Raw genomic sequence first — 17,118 nt, 5'->3', positions numbered from 1 at the left:
TTCCTTCCTCTGCTCCTACTGCAGAGCCAGTCCTGAGCAGTCCTTTTGCAGGTTTTGGCAGGCAGCTCCCAGAAGTGCTCTCGTGGACCTTGGTCCCTTTTGGCCACCAGCAAAGGGATCAAGGATGAGCAGTGAGCCTCTTTACTCATCCAAGACCTAGGAACCTATCTAATTTCTGAGCAGGGCTTCACTCTTCTCTGCTGCCTGGTACTCTCTGCCCGGCTTCCCGTGTCCCGTTTGGGCAGCCTGCACGCTGGCCACAGCCCATCAGAATCTGTTCCCCCGCCAAGAGGCAACGCGTGATCTTGAGTAGGGCTCCAGGCCTCTGGAGCAGCGTGGCTTGGACTGCGTCCTGGCCCTGGGTGCGCGAGCTCCATGTCCTTGGTTGAGTCAGTTAACATCTCTAAGCTAAGTTTCTTCATCAGTAAAATGAAGACATATCAATATGGAAAAATAAAGTCAGAATCGGGGGGGAATAAATTTCTAGTGACTGAAGATTTTTTTAATTTTGAATTATACAGCAAAAGACATCATACAAATTTTACTACTTCATAATTCTAAAGGACAGCTTCTACTGTTAATACTAATGCATGCACATACACACAAACACACGTGCAGATGCACTGACTCTGGCCCACATACATTCCCTACACACAGACGTACATGGACTCATGTACCACACACACACATAGCATACACACAACCACACACATCCCCAGGCGCGTGCGCGCACAGCCACACACACACTCACAGTCATGTACCACACAATTCCCCAGGTGCGTGCGTGCGCACACACACGTCATACACACCTTTGGCGTTATTCTAAATCAATTTACAATTGAGGGTCTCAGTGTCCATTGTTTTATCCGCTCAGAAGATCCTGACTTCGGACTGTGAAGCAGGAGCCCCTCCTCTCTGGAGATGGTCTTTGCCACTTACAGTCTCAGTAGAGCCAACATAAATGCTCTGGACCCTTGGAAGTGCAGGGCCAGAGCATACCTGGGAGCTCACATTCTATATATCTAAACATTTTAAGTGCAGTAGGTTCTAAAGTCCTGCCTTTACAAATATACATTCATTATAAGGGGGAAGGCCAGGTTCAAAATTAGACCAACCAGACTCAGGGGAGTCCTGCAAAGAAAGTGAGTGTGTGGGGAGAGCTGATTCCCAGACTCTGATCACTAGCCTGACCCTTTTCTTCCCAATGCTGGGTCCATCCCTTGCCATAAGTGGCCTTGGATGTGCACAGGGGGACACTCAGATTTCACGTCCGGGCTCTGCCTATAACCTCCATGCAAACAGCTGCCCTTTGGCCTCTCTGTGAGTCCTGGGAATCTGAACTCCGGGGAGAGCCGGTGCAGGCACTAGAAATGGGTCAGGGGCTGCTGAGGCAGGGCATTCGGCGTCCTGGGTTTCTAGAGCATGGGATGGAGCCAATGACCATGTCCCCTTGGCCTTGCTGACTCCACCCGATGGAGGGCGTGGCCAGAGGAAGTGTCAGGGCCAGGGGAACCTTCTGCAGTGCAGGACCCAGGGCAGCGGGGGGCCCGGGTCTAAGGAGAGAAGCCCTAAGGAAAAGTCTGTGGAGGCTGTAAGGTACCTTCATTCCCATTAATTAAATAAAACAAAAGCTTACCACAGGCGTGCGGGGGAAGGGTTTTGTTATAACAAGGGAAGGCACTTGCCAAGGTCTGGCCATAGAGGGCTGCTGGGTTTGCCAGGTTGAAGAGGAACCGAGAGGCCGTTTGCCTCCCCTGGGTCTAGACACTGCTTGAATTCTTCCAGGTGACACTTAAATGCAGTGAGACATGGAACTCTCTAAAGTTGTTAAAATATTCATGGTGAGCCATTCAACTCTCTCCTCATTCTTGGCTACGAAAGCACGATAAACACAGGTGGGAATCTCATCAGCCTGTTGGTTGGTTCACTGTCCATCTGGCGCCCCCTCTTGTAGGAGCCTTTATCACATCACCCAGGGCTGACCCATCTCAGGATCACAGCTGATTTTCCACAGGTGGCACCACTTGCTGGTGACATGAAGGAACCATGTTAGCCACCTCCCAAACTCTGAGGCTTCTCCTGGGAGGAGCCTGCAGACACCCAGTCCAGCCTCTGCACAATGATGCTCCCCAGTGTCACTCCCGGCTTGCTGCCCTGGCCTCTAGCTCTGGCCAGAACCTCGCTGAATTGTCGATAGATGTCCCCCATGCACAACGTCTAAGCTTGGGGTCCAGAGGTGACCATGGTTCTTATTTTCTTCCCATCGATGGACTGTTTGATCTTCATGTAATCGTGTTGGCAGGAAGGCCAGTACCACCCTCTTGAGGCCTCCCCGAGCCGCCTCTGTCTATAACTGTCCTAGCACCCCAGGGGATCAGGTCTGAAGCCTGGCACTCAGACACGAGGATGACAGCTGGAGAGACAGGAATCCACTCCTGCTGTGGCTTCTGCTGAGGCTCGATGTGGCCATACAAATGGATCCCACAGGCCCTGACTTCACTTGACTCGCTGCAGGGATGCTCCCACACTGCCCCGTTCCCCCCCAGAGACAGAGGGCTTTCTGCTTGTTCCCGAAGGCCCCACCCCCGAGGGGGCACTGGGTCCAGTGGAGCGTCCAGCCTGGTTCCCCGCCAGCCCTTAGGGCTTTGGTGGGGCCTGGAACATCAACTACCCTCCCCTTAGGGGCCCGTTTGTCCTTTCCAGCCAACAGACCTAGGTCATAAGCACTTTAACTCACCTGAGGGTGTTTTCCTCACTTCAGGGGCAGTGAGGACGGGGCTTCTTCACACTCCAAGTGCCCCAGGTCTGGATGCAGACAGTCTGGCTCTCCCCCAAGTCCTGCAGTTCTGGGCCACACCTGCTGCTGGTCACAGTCTGTGCTGTGTTCTCTTCCAGGACAAGGGGTGCACTCTGACCCCCGCCCCGCCCCCACCAGCGGTGGCAGAGGCGGCGGACAGGCAGGTGAGCTGGGGCCTGAGACCGTGCCCGCAGGTCAGTGCCCCAGAGGCCGCTGTTGACTAGAGGGGCCACGGGGCAGAAGGCAGCATGGGATGGGAGGAGGAGGAAGGTTCAGGATAAGGAGATGAAAGGGGGAACGGACAGCACTGTGAGGGCCTCGGCCATGAAAGGGAAGAGAAATCACAGTGACAGCTGGAGCGGTGTCGGCGTTAAAAGCTGCGGGCTGTTTTTTTTAATTTTATTAATTACCAATATATATTGACAGATTTCTTATTTTATTAAAGATTATGTTCCATGTCATATAACAGGATAGAGTATGCTATTATTTATTAAATAATACATAATAGAAGATATACTAGCATATTATCTTCTGTTTATTTATTAGCAGATAGTATATAATACATATGTAGGTGTTTATACACATAATATATAATTCATGCATCTATATAATATATAACCCATAACAAATAATGTAAGATTATGATTAATATATAATATAACAAGATTACATAACAATAATGATGTAATATTACCCATTGTATGTCTTGGTTCATGACACATTCTCATCTTAGGTGCCTGTCAGAGGTATTTATGTATTAAAATTAATATTATAAGACACAGTTATGAACCTATCACCCAGCATCATAACAGGAATATTGACAGTGACATACTGTGTCCTCTTTCCCTATCCTGCTCTTGGCCTTTTCTCACAGGAAGTAACCAGCATCCTGAATCCTGGCTTACCCTTGCCTTGTGTTACTTTCACACACACAACATTTAAGATCAGTTAAAACAAATGAACTGCAGGTACATGCAATGAAGTGGATGAATCACACACTCCATGTTAAATTGAAAAAGTAACCCCTAGAAGGTAGCCGATAGTGTGCTATGCTTTTAACTGTGTATATATATGTCAACTAAACTCACTGAATTAAGAACAACTACAGCTAGAGTCCAGGTGGGAGAGGGACAGATAAAAGGTGAGGTGAGCAGGTTTGCTGCAGGTGAGCCAGTTCCTTTCCAGTGACATGTCATTCTCTCTGAAGCAGGAGGCAAGGCCATCTGCTGGGAGTCAGGGAAGAGACAGAGGGAAGGTTAGAGGTGTGCAGAGAGCAGAGAATGTTGACACCACTGAGTGATAAGTGGGGAAATGTGCTCACTAGAGAAATCCTGGAGGATTGCCTGGCAGCGGCAACATGGTGGGCATTGATTTGTAGTCTTGGAAATCTGTGCTGGGAGAGCCTGCTGCCTGCAGGCTCAGAACAAGTAGAGCTGGGTGAACCGAGATGGAAGTCGGCCTGGTGAGGAACTGAAAAGGTCAAGGCTCAAGGGGGTTTTGTCTGTCATAAAGAGAGTGCTGACTGTGGATGCAGAGCTGGAAGGTGGGGAAGTGGAAGTAAGAGGAACGTGGACAGGCAGGAAAGCAGAGGAGTCAGCGCATGATGCCCCAGTGAGGGTGAAGGAGGGCCAGGGAGGCTGGTGGAGAAGAAGCTGGACGGCTAGAGGTGGGCACTTAAAGGAGAGAGGCTGGACCTTGGGTGGAGACACGCCCGGGTATGAGCCCGGGGGTAGGGTGAATGGGGGGTGGCTGGCTCAGGCTGACAGAGAAGAAGACCCTACAATGACCATACTGGGTGGTGGAAGGAGAATGAACTTTGACGTCTTGATGGTAGGAGGCGAGGCAATACAGAGCTGGTGGTCCAGGTGCTCCTGACTGAGGCAGATGAGCAGGGAGGCCAGGGTGGCAGGCACTGCTAGGAAAGGATCTGGGTTTTCCATGTGCTCCCACGAGGGGAGGAGCAATCATCTGAAGGTGGAAAGTGAGCACAAGGAGGCCAACCCAGGCTCCTGATCAAACGGGGGTTGTGAAGGTGCAAAGCGTCAACTCCAGTGATGGTGGCCCAGGAAGCAGGGACCACGGGTGAAGTGAGGGGGCACTCAGAGAAGAGAGGGAGAAGAGTCTTCTGGGTGTAGGGGGAAGAGAGGCCCCAGGACAAAGGAGCACAGAGGCACAGTGATGAGGATGGACTGGCTCTATGGTGACACTGCAGGGATGGCTGGATCTTTGTCCTGAGGGCTTAGGTTGGGGGGACTACTGGCCTCATGAGGATCCCCCTCTCAGCAGCCTGGACAGAGGCTCTCGCTCCTGAGAGCTGTGTGGCCACCACTGTTCCCGGAGGGGCTCTGCCTCCATCTTCTCTTATCAGACTTTCCTGCCCAGCCCCCGACCGCCAGCGAGGGAGCCTGGGCCTCGCAGCTGTTTGCCGTGGAGGGACACAGGCTCCTCGGAGGAGCAGGCGGATCTTACTTTGCTCCGTAACCCAGGGCCTAGCAAAGCGCCAGCCCATGTGTGGGCCATGTAGGGGCTCGGATACTTACTATACTAACTCAAAGCAGTAGAATTGCAGAGCTGGAGGAAGTGACCACTGAGCTCACAGAGTTCACTGCCCACACCCCCATTCTACAGATGAGGAATCAGAGACCAAGCAGTGAAGCAGCCTTGGCCAAGGTCACGCTGCTCGTAAATGCTGGCCTGTGTCGGGCATGCCAAGTGATGAGCTGCAGTGAAGGGGCTGAGAGGGGTCTCTGGTTCCAGAGAGCTCGGATTCAAGTCCCAGCTCTGCCATTTATTAGCCGTGTGACTAATGAATGTCCTTACCTTTAAAGTGGAACTCATAGTGGTGCCAACTCATTGGGTTGTCATGAACACAGCGTTCCTGGAACAGCAGGACAGAGTTCTGTAAGGGTTTGCTGTTGCTTTGGTTATGATTATTATCACCAAGTGAACCCTGAAATGAAGAACAAAGGCAGCAAGAATTTTTATTTTAAAGGAGTTTCAAATCCTCTGATGAATGCTTCATTTCATCTATTCAAGTTTTCATTTGACCCTTATTAACAACTACACAATGGATGACTTTTGAGGCAATCTTGCTTCATGTCTTTAATTCTCACTAACGACACAGGCTATTTAACAGGCAGCAGTTTCTTTTCCAGGAAGAGGGACAAAAAGTTAAAAATGACTCAGTGCCTCTCGGTCCCCAGTGAGTTGGTTGTGACCTGTCAACCCAGCTTTGGGGAAGTGCCTGCTCCCCCTGGGCCCACTGAGCTGCCCCGCAGCCTCCAAGGGGTGCCGTACCCCCACACGAATCCAGTCTCTTGGTTCCTATCTTTGCTTCAGATCCCTCAAGGACTGCCCATGCCCCAGGGCCCCATCTGCCCCACCAGCCTTGGCTGCTGGACTCCAGGACACCATCCTGGGTCTCAACCATCCCCTGTTCCTATGACCGCCCCACTACTCTACATTTTGTCCTTCAAGTGTGGGCTTCTGTGGCTCGCCACACAGCAGGGGTCTCCCCGTCCTCCACCTTGGGTAACTGCATCGTCCTGCACGGTGCCTAGGGAACCCGTGTGGAGGCAGGAAGAATACAGAACAACAGGTGCTCAGAGGGGCTGCCTTTCCCACTGCAGGGGCCCTAGAGAGCTTTCTCCCAGCTGGTTATTCACAGGCGCTGAAGCTGTGGAATCTCGATCTCACCAATTTAAAGGGCATCATCACTAATTACAAAAGCAATCATTTCTTCAGTAGCAAAAGGAGAAAAGACTTTGTGTTCCCCACCTCCAACTGTTTTCCTCCACCTTCAGATGTTTCTCATCTCTGGGCAAGGGTAGAATGCAACTCACAGAATATTATTTTTCAATGTCTTTTCCCACTCTGAAGATTGCTTTCCCAGAACCGATGAAGGCTAGAATGGTTTAGCTTCCCTGGACTGAGGATTCAGAGGCCTGGGGGGAAGGGGGGAGGGGGAGGTGAGATAACTCAGCAATATTGAACCTAACAGAGACATTAAAAAGTTCTATTCTAAACAGAAAGGAAGCAGGATGCTATAGAAACAGGAAAACCATAGTTGGAAATGCAATAACGAGTTGCAAGAGAATAAACATAAAGATGTAAAAATGAAAAAGGACATCAAAATAAAAAGAGTTGGGAATGGGAGAGGGGAGCAAGAAAATGTAGATTTTTTTCTTTCTTTTTTTTCTTCGTTATTCTTAGGATGTGTTGGAGCCTACGTGATTATCAGTCTAAAGGAAATAGATATAGTAATGGGCTGATATATTTGAAGAATAAGGTAACCACAAATCAAAAGCATACATTAGAGTCGCAAAAAAACCAAAAAGAAACAAACTCAAAATGGCTTAAAGACTTAAATATTACACACGACACTATAAACTTCTCACAAGAAAACATAGGCAAAACATTATTTGACATACATCTCAGCAATGTTTTCGTAGGGCAATCTAAGTAACCCAAGCAACAGAAATAAAAGCCAAAATAAATAAATGAGACCTAATTAAACTTATAAACTTTTGCACAGCAATAGAAACCATAAGTAAAACTAAAAGACAACCTATGGAATGGGAGAAAATATTTGCAAAAGATGAGACTGACCATGGCTTAATTTCTAGACTATATAAATAGTCCATACAACTTAATAAGAAAAAAATAAACAACCAAATCCAAAAATGGGCAGAACAACTAAACAAGCAATTCTCCAATGAAGACACACAGATGGCCAATAGGCATATAAAAAATGCTTAATATCGTTCAATTATCAGAGAAATGCAACTCAAAACTACAATGTTATCATCTCACACCAGTCAGAATGGCCATCATTCAAAAGTCCACAAACCATAAATGCCGGAGAGGCTGTGGAGGAAAGGAAACCCTCCTACATTGTTGGTGGGAATGTAGTTTGTTGCAGCCACTGTGGAAAACAGTATGGAGATTCCTCAAAAGACAAAAAAAAAAAAAAAAAAAAAAGGCTTATTACCTAATCCAGCAATCCCACTCCTGGGCATATAACCAGAGGGAACCTTCATTCCAAAAGATATCTGCACCCCAATTTTCACAGGAGCACTGTTTACAATGGCCAAGACATAGAAGCAACCTAAACATTCACTGACAGATGACTGGATAAAGATGCGGTATTTAGATATAACAGTCATAACAAAGAAGGAAATAAGGCCATTTACAGCAACATGGATGGAACTGGAGATTATCTCACTAAGTGAAATAAGTTAGACAAAGACAAGTATCATATGATATCATTTATATGTGGAATTTTTAAAAAAATGATACAAATGGACTTATCTATAAAACAAAAAACAGACTCACAGACTTATAAAACAAACTTAGGAGTTTGGGATTAACAGATACAAATTACTATATGTAAAACAGACAAACGACAAGGATTCACTGTAGAACACAGGGAAGAATATTCAGTATCTTGCAACCTATAATGGAAAAGAACCTGAAAAAGAATAGACTATGTATATGTACAACTGAATCACTATGCTGCATACCTGAAACTAACAAAACAGCTGTATAACTGAAACTAACAAAACATGGTAAATCAAACACATTTCAATTTAAAAAAAATTGATAAGCTCTAAATACCTTTATTCAAAGAAAATCTTGAACTCTTCCCTCTTACAAAATTTAAAATGGGTAGCTTGAGCAGGACCAAATTATACTGGATGGGCAGTTACATATCTTCTCCAGCACGTGGCCCATGCTACACACACATCGTGTTTTCCTACAGGTAAGAACAGCCCTGACTGCACAGCGAGCGACTCTTTCTGGGACAAGGGCCTCTGTGGCAGTGGCCTCCTTGTCACCGCTGCATCTCACCAGGAGGCCAGGGTTTTCAGAGGGGAGGGGACATAGAGCTCATACACTTCAAATTGACTTCCCGAAAAAACTATGGAAAAACCAAATTCACCTGCAGTGTAGGAAACATGAGCAGGGCCCCTAAGCAGACCGACAAGCCCAAAGTAAGATGGCCCGATGTTCAGATCGGAACCAGAACAAAGACCACCTGGCCCCAGTTAAATGACCACCACCTCACCTGCAACGAACTGCTCGTACTCAATGTCAGGGATGTTTCTGTTGAGACTTGGGAGGTCAAAGGAGTCGGACCAGGGATCGGGGCTCTGCCAGTGGTAGAGGTGGCCCCAAGGGAATAGCACCAGTACCGGCTCCTCCATCTTCAGCAGGGTCTTCAGGAGGAAGGCAATGTGGATGCAGACGTTCCTAAGGAGGTTGAAGCCCTCTGGAGGGTTGAAGTCACACAGAAGGTACCTGGCTGGGAGCAAAGGAGAGCGGGTCTTCAGGGCCAGGCCTCTGCACAGGAATCCCGGCTTAGATAGAACAGATACAACGGGAATCCCTGCACAGCCCATGGCCTAGACTCCAGACACATTCAGCAGCTTCTGGTTTGTAAAGTGGAGGCACTGCCCACCCATCTCCATGTGGCCAATTACTTCAAGTCCGGGAGCAGTTGCGGAAGACATCTTGGCATCCGTCTAACACCACTAAGCACCCGACTAGCATCTGAGCACCCGTTCTCCAGGGGCTCTCAAACTTCTTGTTCTACAGAACCCTATACACTCTTAACAATTACTGAGAACTCCAAAAGGCTGCTATTTATGTGAGTTTAATCTATCACTATTTCCTGTGTTAGAAGTTAAATAAGAAGTTAGAGAAAGTGTATGAATTCACTTAAAAATATTAACAATCTACTGTATGTTACCATTAATACTCTTAAACAAAATATATTTCTATTTTTCAAAAGAAAAATCATTAGTGAGAAGAATAGCAGTGATTTTAATTTCTGCAAATCTCTTTTGGACTGGTGAGAGCTGAATTCTCCTATCTGCCTCTGCATTCCCTGTTTTGTGATATCGCAGGCCAGGTTTTCCCTGGAAAACCCCGCAGGAACTCGGGAGAGCAAGAGTGTGCAAAAGGCAGGTGACATCCCGGCGTTTCTATGAAAATGGTCTTGCACCTCAGGGGCCTTGGATACACTTTGATAACTGTTGCCCTATCCAAGGCGAGACTCTTCTACACAAGAGCCAGGCAAGGGTCCTGGATTCTGTAATGAGTTACCGCCAAAACACCCCTCCCTTCTCTGTGTGTTTCTCACAAGCTCCATTACTGCAGATGAGGATGTAATCCTCAACTGGGGCCTCTAATCCCAGAAGACTGCTAACTTCAAGAGGGAGGGTCCCATCTACCATCCCTACACCCCGCATAGTTTATTTTGAGTCAAGCCCTAGATAACTGCTTATCGGCACTGACCCTTGTGTCTTTTTCCTGAGGTTGACTGAAGGAACCAACATCTGGATGGAACTGAAATTTCCCTGCAGATAAACAAGGCTGATAAGCCACCCCATTCCAACATCTGATTCTGGGGCTCTTCAAAACCCGGGTAAGGCCCCGCTTCATCTAAGATGGGTCCTCCGCCTGCCCTTCCCGGGGGGTTCTGGGAGGCCGCGGCCACCAAGGGCGACCCAGACTCGCGGCCCCAGCCCCATTGCCTGAGGGGGAGGAAAGCTTGAGGCTGTGCCCAAGCCCTGCCCCGCCCCGCCCCAACACGCTCCCCGGCACCACAGCCCTCCCCGGCCACCGCCCCAACCCCGATCCCACCCCGGTTCATGTCCGCCGGCCCCGCCGACGGCGCGGACGTACGTTTACCGTCTGTGGGACGCCGCCCCAGACAGGATGTCGGCCGCCGACTGACCAGGCCAGAACTAGTCGCCCGGCCGAGCAAGCCGCCATCCCCAGCAGCAAGCACCGCCATGGTCCCGGGCAGCTGCACACTTCCGGAGCCCGCTACCCGCCCCAGAAGCGCACGCCGGCCCGCGCAGAGCGTGGCGCCTGTAACCATGGCAACTCCGCGGGACCCTCCCCTAGCGCTTGCGTCGTGCGTCCTCCCGAGTCTAGTTGTGCGAGGGCAGAACTTGCAGAGCCAATGGGAGCCAGGGCGCAGCCAGGACGGGGGTGGGGGGAGGCTTATGGGACAGCTGGGCGGGGCCGGGGAGGGCAGGGCCGCCCGGAAGTCCTGACCTGCAGGTGGCGCCGGCCGGAGGCTGGGGCGTTGCTGCCACCAGTGGGCGGGGCAGCGGGGCAGCGGGGCGGGGGCACCCTCACCTGTCCGTGTGTGGGGATCAGCCTGGGCTCCGTGGCCTCCGCTTGCACCGGACGTGGACCCAGGCTACCGGTGGGCAAGATAGAGGACTGAGCCCAGGCACGCACGGCTGGCCAGGTAGGGCACCTGAAGTGCAGATCCGCCAGGCCCGCTGCCGGCCTTGAATACGCGCTGCTAGGCAGTTTCCAAGAAGACGGGATCTGTCATAAGAGGGGAGGTAGGGCTTGGGTACCAGATGTCGGGTTGGGTGCAGTCTCACAGGAGAGCCACGGTGAGAGGGCGCAGAGCGGCCCCTGTGTTGGCGGGGCTAAGAGTTTGGGGTATAGGGTCGGGGTGGTGTGTGCCTTTCTCCGTGGTCTCCTCACTCCAGAGCAAGGGGCTCTGCTTCCCCCCTCCCCTCACTGCACTCCCTGCCTTCCCCAGCACCACCTGGGGTGTGGTCATGTCGAGGCAGGGAAGGCCCAGGGAAGGGGCTCATTCAGGGGCAGGGGCCACTCTGCAGGGATGCTGGACCTGACAGCAATGCAGTGCTTCGGAACTCCCCTGGGCTGGGTTTCTAACCAGTGGGATGGAAGGGCCTTTCCTTCCTGGGGTGCATTTGGGGGAACTAGATACGTCATGAATGTCAGCCCTGAAAATGGAGGCTGTGCTACATCCATTCTTGGAAAGAAAAATCAGGCCCTTCCAGCCCAGGTGACTCAGAAAGTCAGTCAGCAATGTTCGGGGTCCCCAGTTTAGGCTTTCAAATAGAGCTGAGCGGCTCAGGAGGCCAGATCCCTGTCCGTGGCTCCAGGAGTAGGCTTTCTGCTGGGGGACAGGATCCTCACAAACACCTGTGTCTTTGTGGGTCACTCCCCTCTGACAAGCTGGGAGGCAGGGTGCAGTTGTGGGAAATCGTGTTTCCATGAGGAGAGGGCCACCAAGTGGTGGGGGCACAGGAGACAGTGAGAAAGAGTCCCGCAGCCTTTCTGGAATCAAAAAACTGGCAAATGTGAAAAAGTGCATAATTTGTTTTATTGAACAGGCTGCTTATGTACGTTTGGAGGGCCAGGTTCAAGGACTCTGCATCCCTCCAGGACAATAGCCTCAAGAGAAGAACAGACAGAGCAGGAAGAGATGTGGGGTTTCTCCCAGGAATGAGGCAGAACAGGGATTTCTGCAGATTTGCAAGGAGACCCCGACCGCTGAGCACCGGGTTACAACCCCACGTGACCCTTGTCGTGTTTGGCTTGGGCTCTGGGTCTGGCCTGATCATGTATTCTTCCAGCTGAGTTCCAGAAATTCAGAGGGTAGACTTAGAGAGGCTGCGTTTGGAACCCGGTGTGGAGACAGAGGGTCCTTTATCCTGAGTCCCCTCAGCCTAATCACTGTAGCTGAGTTCCAACACCACCCAGGCCCCCAGGGTGGCCGTGGAGGGAGAGCAAGCCTGGCAGGTGACCCAGGGGTCCCACTGCTGTGCCCCTCCCTTATCTTTGTTCCCTTTCACCCCGGAAGGTGTGATTGTCTCATGTCATGGTGACAAGCCATCTCTCTTCTCTGTCAGGTGGGATCCCCACCCCCGCTCAGCCTTCTTTCTGCATGGATGCTGAAGGACCAGGCTCACTTGAAGTTCTGAGTTTGAGCAGTAAGGTGGAAACAAAGAAACCAATGGAAACAAAGAAACAAGTCATTGTGGCAAAGCTCCCCACCACAGAGAAGCTGCCCTGAGTGGAAGGGAGGGTGTGGGCATGCCCATTTGTTTCGTGTCTCCCAGTGCTCTTCGCTTTCTTATTGCAGACCTGCATGGTTACAACAAAATGATCTGCAAAACTGAAAATATTTACTCTCTGGCTTTTACAGAAAAGGCTGACCAGCCTCTGGTTCCCGTACCGGTCAACTGATTGGAGTACCTTTCCAGTTTGGAAACATCTGGGCAGGCCCAGGTTTGCAAAATTCTTTAAGAGTAGTTATGGAGTTTTGCTTCTAAACATTTTTATGGCTCTATACTTCTGAGCTGAGGTTGTGCTGTGTAATTCTGAGCCGGGATTTTCTCAAACTGTTTCTTATTTCTTATACCGGACACCCCTAAATTCCAAGGGGAATGGGATGTTAAGGAAGCCATGGAGTTTAGGAAAAAGATACAGATTTCATTTCCATTTAAGCATCGATGTATCTCCATCCTAGGCAGTATCGGTTCTGTGGTATTGATAGGGGAACTAAATAGCAACCAAATTTATAGAAAATAGTGGGTCATTGGGTACACAAGTTCTTCTTTTCAACATTTTTGTAGTGTTTGCAGTTTAAGATGACCGTTCCTGAGAAACAGGCAGCCTCTTAGAATGAAATAGCATTTTCCCTGAACCATACTCAATTTTTATTTCGTAGACAGCAGGAAGGGCAATCACACATCCAACACTTGGGGACCTCAAAGATAAAACGTAACTTTCTGGGAGCACACTCCCCCCGTCTCCCTCTGCTCTTTTCACTGTCCCATTGTCCCTGAAGGCTCTTTTGTATCTTCTGCTCATGACTCCAGTAACTCTTCCTTCTCGTCCCTCAGCTGGTAAGTTTACTTTTCTACTTTGACCAAGCAAACTGAAGCCAACAGAAGAGAACTTTCACCAGCAACTCCCAGCACATCCGCTCGCCTTCTGATGTCTGTGACCTCACTCTCGCTGCCCCACCTCTTATTACAGGTGACATCGAAAGCCAGATCATCCAAAAGTCACCAGGGGGCCCATCCATACAATCTTCTCCGGGCTGTCACTCCCACATCCATCCTCTCTGTCACTACCTCATCTATTTTGTTCTCCTGCTAGTTGGCTCCTATCAGTATATAAAAGTCCATCCTCTTAAAAGAAACAAACAGCACTCCTTGACTCTAATTGGCCCCCACCAATTGCCACCCCATGTCTTTGCAGCAAATCTTTAATGAGTCGTTTAAACTCACTGTCTGCATATTCTCTTGAGCCATTCCCTTTGGCACCCACTCTGGCTTTCCCCCTGATCCCTCGCTCTATGGAAACTGCTCTGTCAAGGCCATCAGTGACCCCACGTTGCTAAATATAGTGGTCAGTTTTTAGTCTTCATCATGCGTGGCCCTTTGGCAGCATTTGACCCAGCTCTTCCATTTCTCCTCCCCCGTGTTCCTGCTTCACTTGGCCTCCAGCCCATCGCTCTGCTTTCGATCCACTGGCTGGTCTTTTGCCAACGTCTCCTCTTTTTTCCAAATATTTACTGCGAATGTGCCTCGGAGTTGGGTCGTGGGTCTCTCCTCTATCTCACTGCTATACTTTTGGTGGAAGCAACCAGACTTGGAAATTGACATGCCATCAATTTCTCGATTTGTCCAAAACTCCCTGATTGGCCTTTTCCATTTGGAACTCTCTCCCTGATACTCATATTCTTTTTCTTTCATTCATCTTGCTTTCACATTCATACATATGTTCTACTGTGTAAATTACTTTTCCAAATTTTGAATCAGTCCATACATATCATGTGAAATGCTCAGATCTCTATTATTTCCACTAAGATGCTTATTCTACCTTAGAACCTTTCTGCATTTCTGTATTTATGTCAATAAAGTGAATAGTATTTCTACAAGCCTCATAGTTAAACAGTGTGTTTGTTTGGGGCTACTATGTAACATGAAATAATGATACATCAACATAGTCCTTTTTCATTTAATTTTATGTAACACCAAGATGAGGTTTTTGCACTGAAGACTGTTTCATTGAAATTTTACCTACGTTATGGACAGTCAGTTTATGTGAAAGCCCTCATTTCTCCCCTTTTCTGATATATTTTCCATTTGGCTATTATAACATATACCTTGGCATGAAATAAAATTCCAAATCCATTCACATAATAAAATTAATACATTTAAATTATATTTTTTAATGTTAAAAAGAAAGAAAAAAAACCCCAGACTCCTCTACCTATTAGGCATTTCTGTGGCAATATCTAATAGACTCCTTAATCATGACATTGAAGAACTGAGCTGATTCCAGCCCCTTTCCACCTGCTCAGCCCCATCTTGTCCCATCCCCTGTGGATGGAGAGGACATCCATCCCATTTTCCAGGTCCAGATGTTGGAACCATGTTCTCTCTCTCTCTTTCTCTTACACACACACAGACAGCAAATCCAGCTTGTTAGAAAATTCTGGCTACTCTGAAATCATTAACCACATACTCCCTGTTCCCCACCCTCCTAGGAGCCACCTTCAACCCCTTGTTGGACACCAATTAGCCTACTTCTTCCATCTTTGCTTTTCTACAATCTCATCCACACAGAGTCAGAGGGAGCCTTTAAAAGCATACATTGAGGGGGTGGGTGTAGCTCAGTGATACAGTGCATGCTTAGCATGCATGAGATCCTGGGTTCAAACTACAGCACCTTCACTAAAATAAATAAATTAACCTCCTCCCAAGAAAACTCAAAACAAAAGCATAAATTGGACATCACCCATCCCATCAAAACTCACTAAAAGGGTCACCATTCCATTAGGAGCCAAAGTCGTCCCAAAGTCTTCGAGGACCCGGCCTGCTCTGCCTCTCCGCCCACACTCTCCCCACCACTCTGGGGGCCTCTGGCTCCGGCTCTTCCTTCTTCCTCCGGATCTATTCTGCTTCAAGTTCATTACTCCTTGAGATCTGCCAGGATTGCCTTATTCCCTCCTGCCTGCCTCCCACCCCACCACCATCACCTGAGTTTGCTCATATCACTCTTATTTTTCCCCAAGCTCTTGCTACCCCCATCATGTTGCCTGTTTTCTCTGCTAAAACTCTGAGCCCCCAGTGATGGGGAGTCGTGTCTATTTTGTTGACTAATAAAGCCCAAGAGCCTTGGGAATGGGTATAGTTACTAGATTCCCATAAGTAGTAGGAGCTTATACAGATTTGCTGAATGAAAGCAGAGGTCCTGGTCCAATTCGATGGAGCACTTCTGTGTCCTGCTCAAAGATTAACTCTCCTTTCCTCCTGAGAGAGGGTGACCACTTCCTTGGTGATCAAAGGCAAGATCTATTTTCTTTATGCTGTTAACCTTAGGCGGGGAGACTGGGGGATCTTCATTTATATTTTAAAATTTGATTCACTCTGCAGTTTGTCTCCTGTCTATGTATCCTTTTGAGAAACCATTTATGAGTGATCATTCTTCCATCAGATTGAACAGGATCCAGGGGGAAGTACCAAGCCTGTCCCATCGGCCATCCTGTGTGTCATGTCCTGTGACCCAGTGGATGCTCAGCACGTAAGTGAACCAACAGGAGTGAGTGAAGTGATGGGAACATCTCATTATTGTGGTGGCTGCACTCTGTCCGATGCCTTGAGATTTGGGGAAGGGTTTACAACTGCGGAGGCGAGATGTCAGGTCCTCTGTGCTCTTCCTGAGTGCCCTGGCCTTACCCATTCCCCCAGTCCCCTCTGGGCAGCCAAGCCCAGGAGCTGGGCCACCGGCGATTGTGCTGATCAATAATCCACCTCACCCAATGTCCGGGGGTAAGAGCGGCCAGCACAACTGTTTGTAGACTCTGAAGTCAGGTCCTTGGAGGAATTCCTCACTGAACAATGTTTTGGACCTTTTATTTTTCTCTATAGCCTCCAGCTGAAGAAACAGATTGCCTTAGGTACATGAAAGGTGAGGACACCTACTATCCCCATGGAGCGCAGGTGGGGCTGGGAGTCTGCTGTTTGTACAGCCGGTGGGCTCGTGTTGCTTTGGGCATCCCTGTGCCTGAATTCCTGCAGTACACTCGGTGGTAAGAACGGGGGTGCCTGGCAGGGAGGGAAGCGGGTCGGGGGACTACACAGCTGGGGAGACGTTAACCTGGGGTGAGCGGGAGCCGGCTGATGCATGGAATCTCGGTGCAGGGAACTCTCCAAACTCAGAGAGGTTCCCACTCCCGCAGGGTCCCTTTGATCAGGGTGCTAGGCTGTCAGCACTGCAGGGTCCCTGTGAGGATCATGGTGCCTTCAGGCAGTGGGAAGTGAGGGGTCCAGTGGCAATTAAATTAACTGTGCACCCAAAGCCAACCCCCGTCTCTTTCAGCCTGTTTCCTAATCTGCAAAACTGGAATGATGTTAACCATCCCGCAGGTTTGTTGATGGGCTGGGACACACTAGACTGCCAGGAGCTGGAATTCCTCTGTGCCCTGATTGTAATCCTTCCTTCACACTATTTACTCTCACAAG

The 17,118-nt window shown here is 49.3% G+C and overlaps 2 protein-coding genes across 20 annotated transcripts in view; one reads left to right on the top strand and one right to left on the bottom strand.

Moving 5' to 3' along the window:
* Window positions 1-3,311: 3,311 nt before the first annotated feature.
* On the bottom strand, window positions 3,312-10,714 carry LOC135320918 (GDP-fucose protein O-fucosyltransferase 2-like). 11 transcript variants are annotated; one of them, XM_064484146.1, is made up of 5 exons: window positions 10,487-10,695; window positions 8,865-9,101; window positions 6,575-6,741; window positions 5,618-5,747; window positions 3,312-4,709 (listed from the first exon to the last, which is right to left on the bottom strand). In XM_064484146.1, the coding sequence occupies exons 1-3, from the start codon at window positions 10,683-10,685 to the stop codon at window positions 6,734-6,736; spliced, it is 444 nt and encodes a 147-aa protein (XP_064340216.1). In that variant the 5' UTR covers window positions 10,686-10,695; the 3' UTR covers window positions 3,312-4,709; window positions 5,618-5,747; window positions 6,575-6,733. The 11 variants fall into 11 exon arrangements, with proteins under 11 accessions (XP_064340216.1, XP_064340217.1, XP_064340214.1 ...); XM_064484147.1 differs by having other exon boundaries at window positions 6,640-6,741; XM_064484144.1 differs by lacking the exon at window positions 6,575-6,741 and having other exon boundaries at window positions 5,618-5,675; window positions 10,493-10,714.
* A 112-nt stretch (window positions 10,715-10,826) lies between these two features.
* LOC135320917 (uncharacterized) overlaps window positions 10,827-17,118 on the top strand; it is a 140,317-nt gene continuing 134,025 nt past the window's right edge. For all 9 annotated transcript variants that reach the window (XM_064484126.1, XM_064484127.1, XM_064484128.1 and 6 more), the window contains exons 1-6: window positions 10,827-11,063; window positions 12,490-12,868; window positions 13,486-13,621; window positions 16,091-16,177; window positions 16,525-16,685; window positions 16,976-17,022. In XM_064484126.1, the coding sequence (XP_064340196.1) occupies window positions 13,580-13,621; window positions 16,091-16,177; window positions 16,525-16,685; window positions 16,976-17,022 (337 nt within the window). In that variant the 5' untranslated portion in view covers window positions 10,827-11,063; window positions 12,490-12,868; window positions 13,486-13,579. The remainder of the gene's footprint in view (window positions 11,064-12,489; window positions 12,869-13,485; window positions 13,622-16,090; window positions 16,178-16,524; window positions 16,686-16,975; window positions 17,023-17,118) is intronic.

Source organism: Camelus dromedarius, unplaced genomic scaffold (genome assembly GCF_036321535.1).
Source record: "Camelus dromedarius isolate mCamDro1 unplaced genomic scaffold, mCamDro1.pat HAP1_SCAFFOLD_164, whole genome shotgun sequence".
Lineage (NCBI taxonomy): Eukaryota > Metazoa > Chordata > Mammalia > Artiodactyla > Camelidae > Camelus > Camelus dromedarius.
Note: the sequence above shows the minus strand (reverse complement) of the source record. Positions and strands in the feature narration are given on the sequence as shown.

Coding starts and splice junctions, on each gene's coding strand:
- LOC135320918 (XM_064484137.1), bottom strand. CDS start 10,685: ATGGTTACAGGCGCCACGCTCTGCGCGGGCCGGCGTGCGCTTCTGGGG. Junction 9,102..10,486: donor GCGTCCCACAGACGGTAAAC/GTACGTCCGCGC, acceptor CTTTGCTCCCAG/CCAGGTACCTTCTGTGTGAC.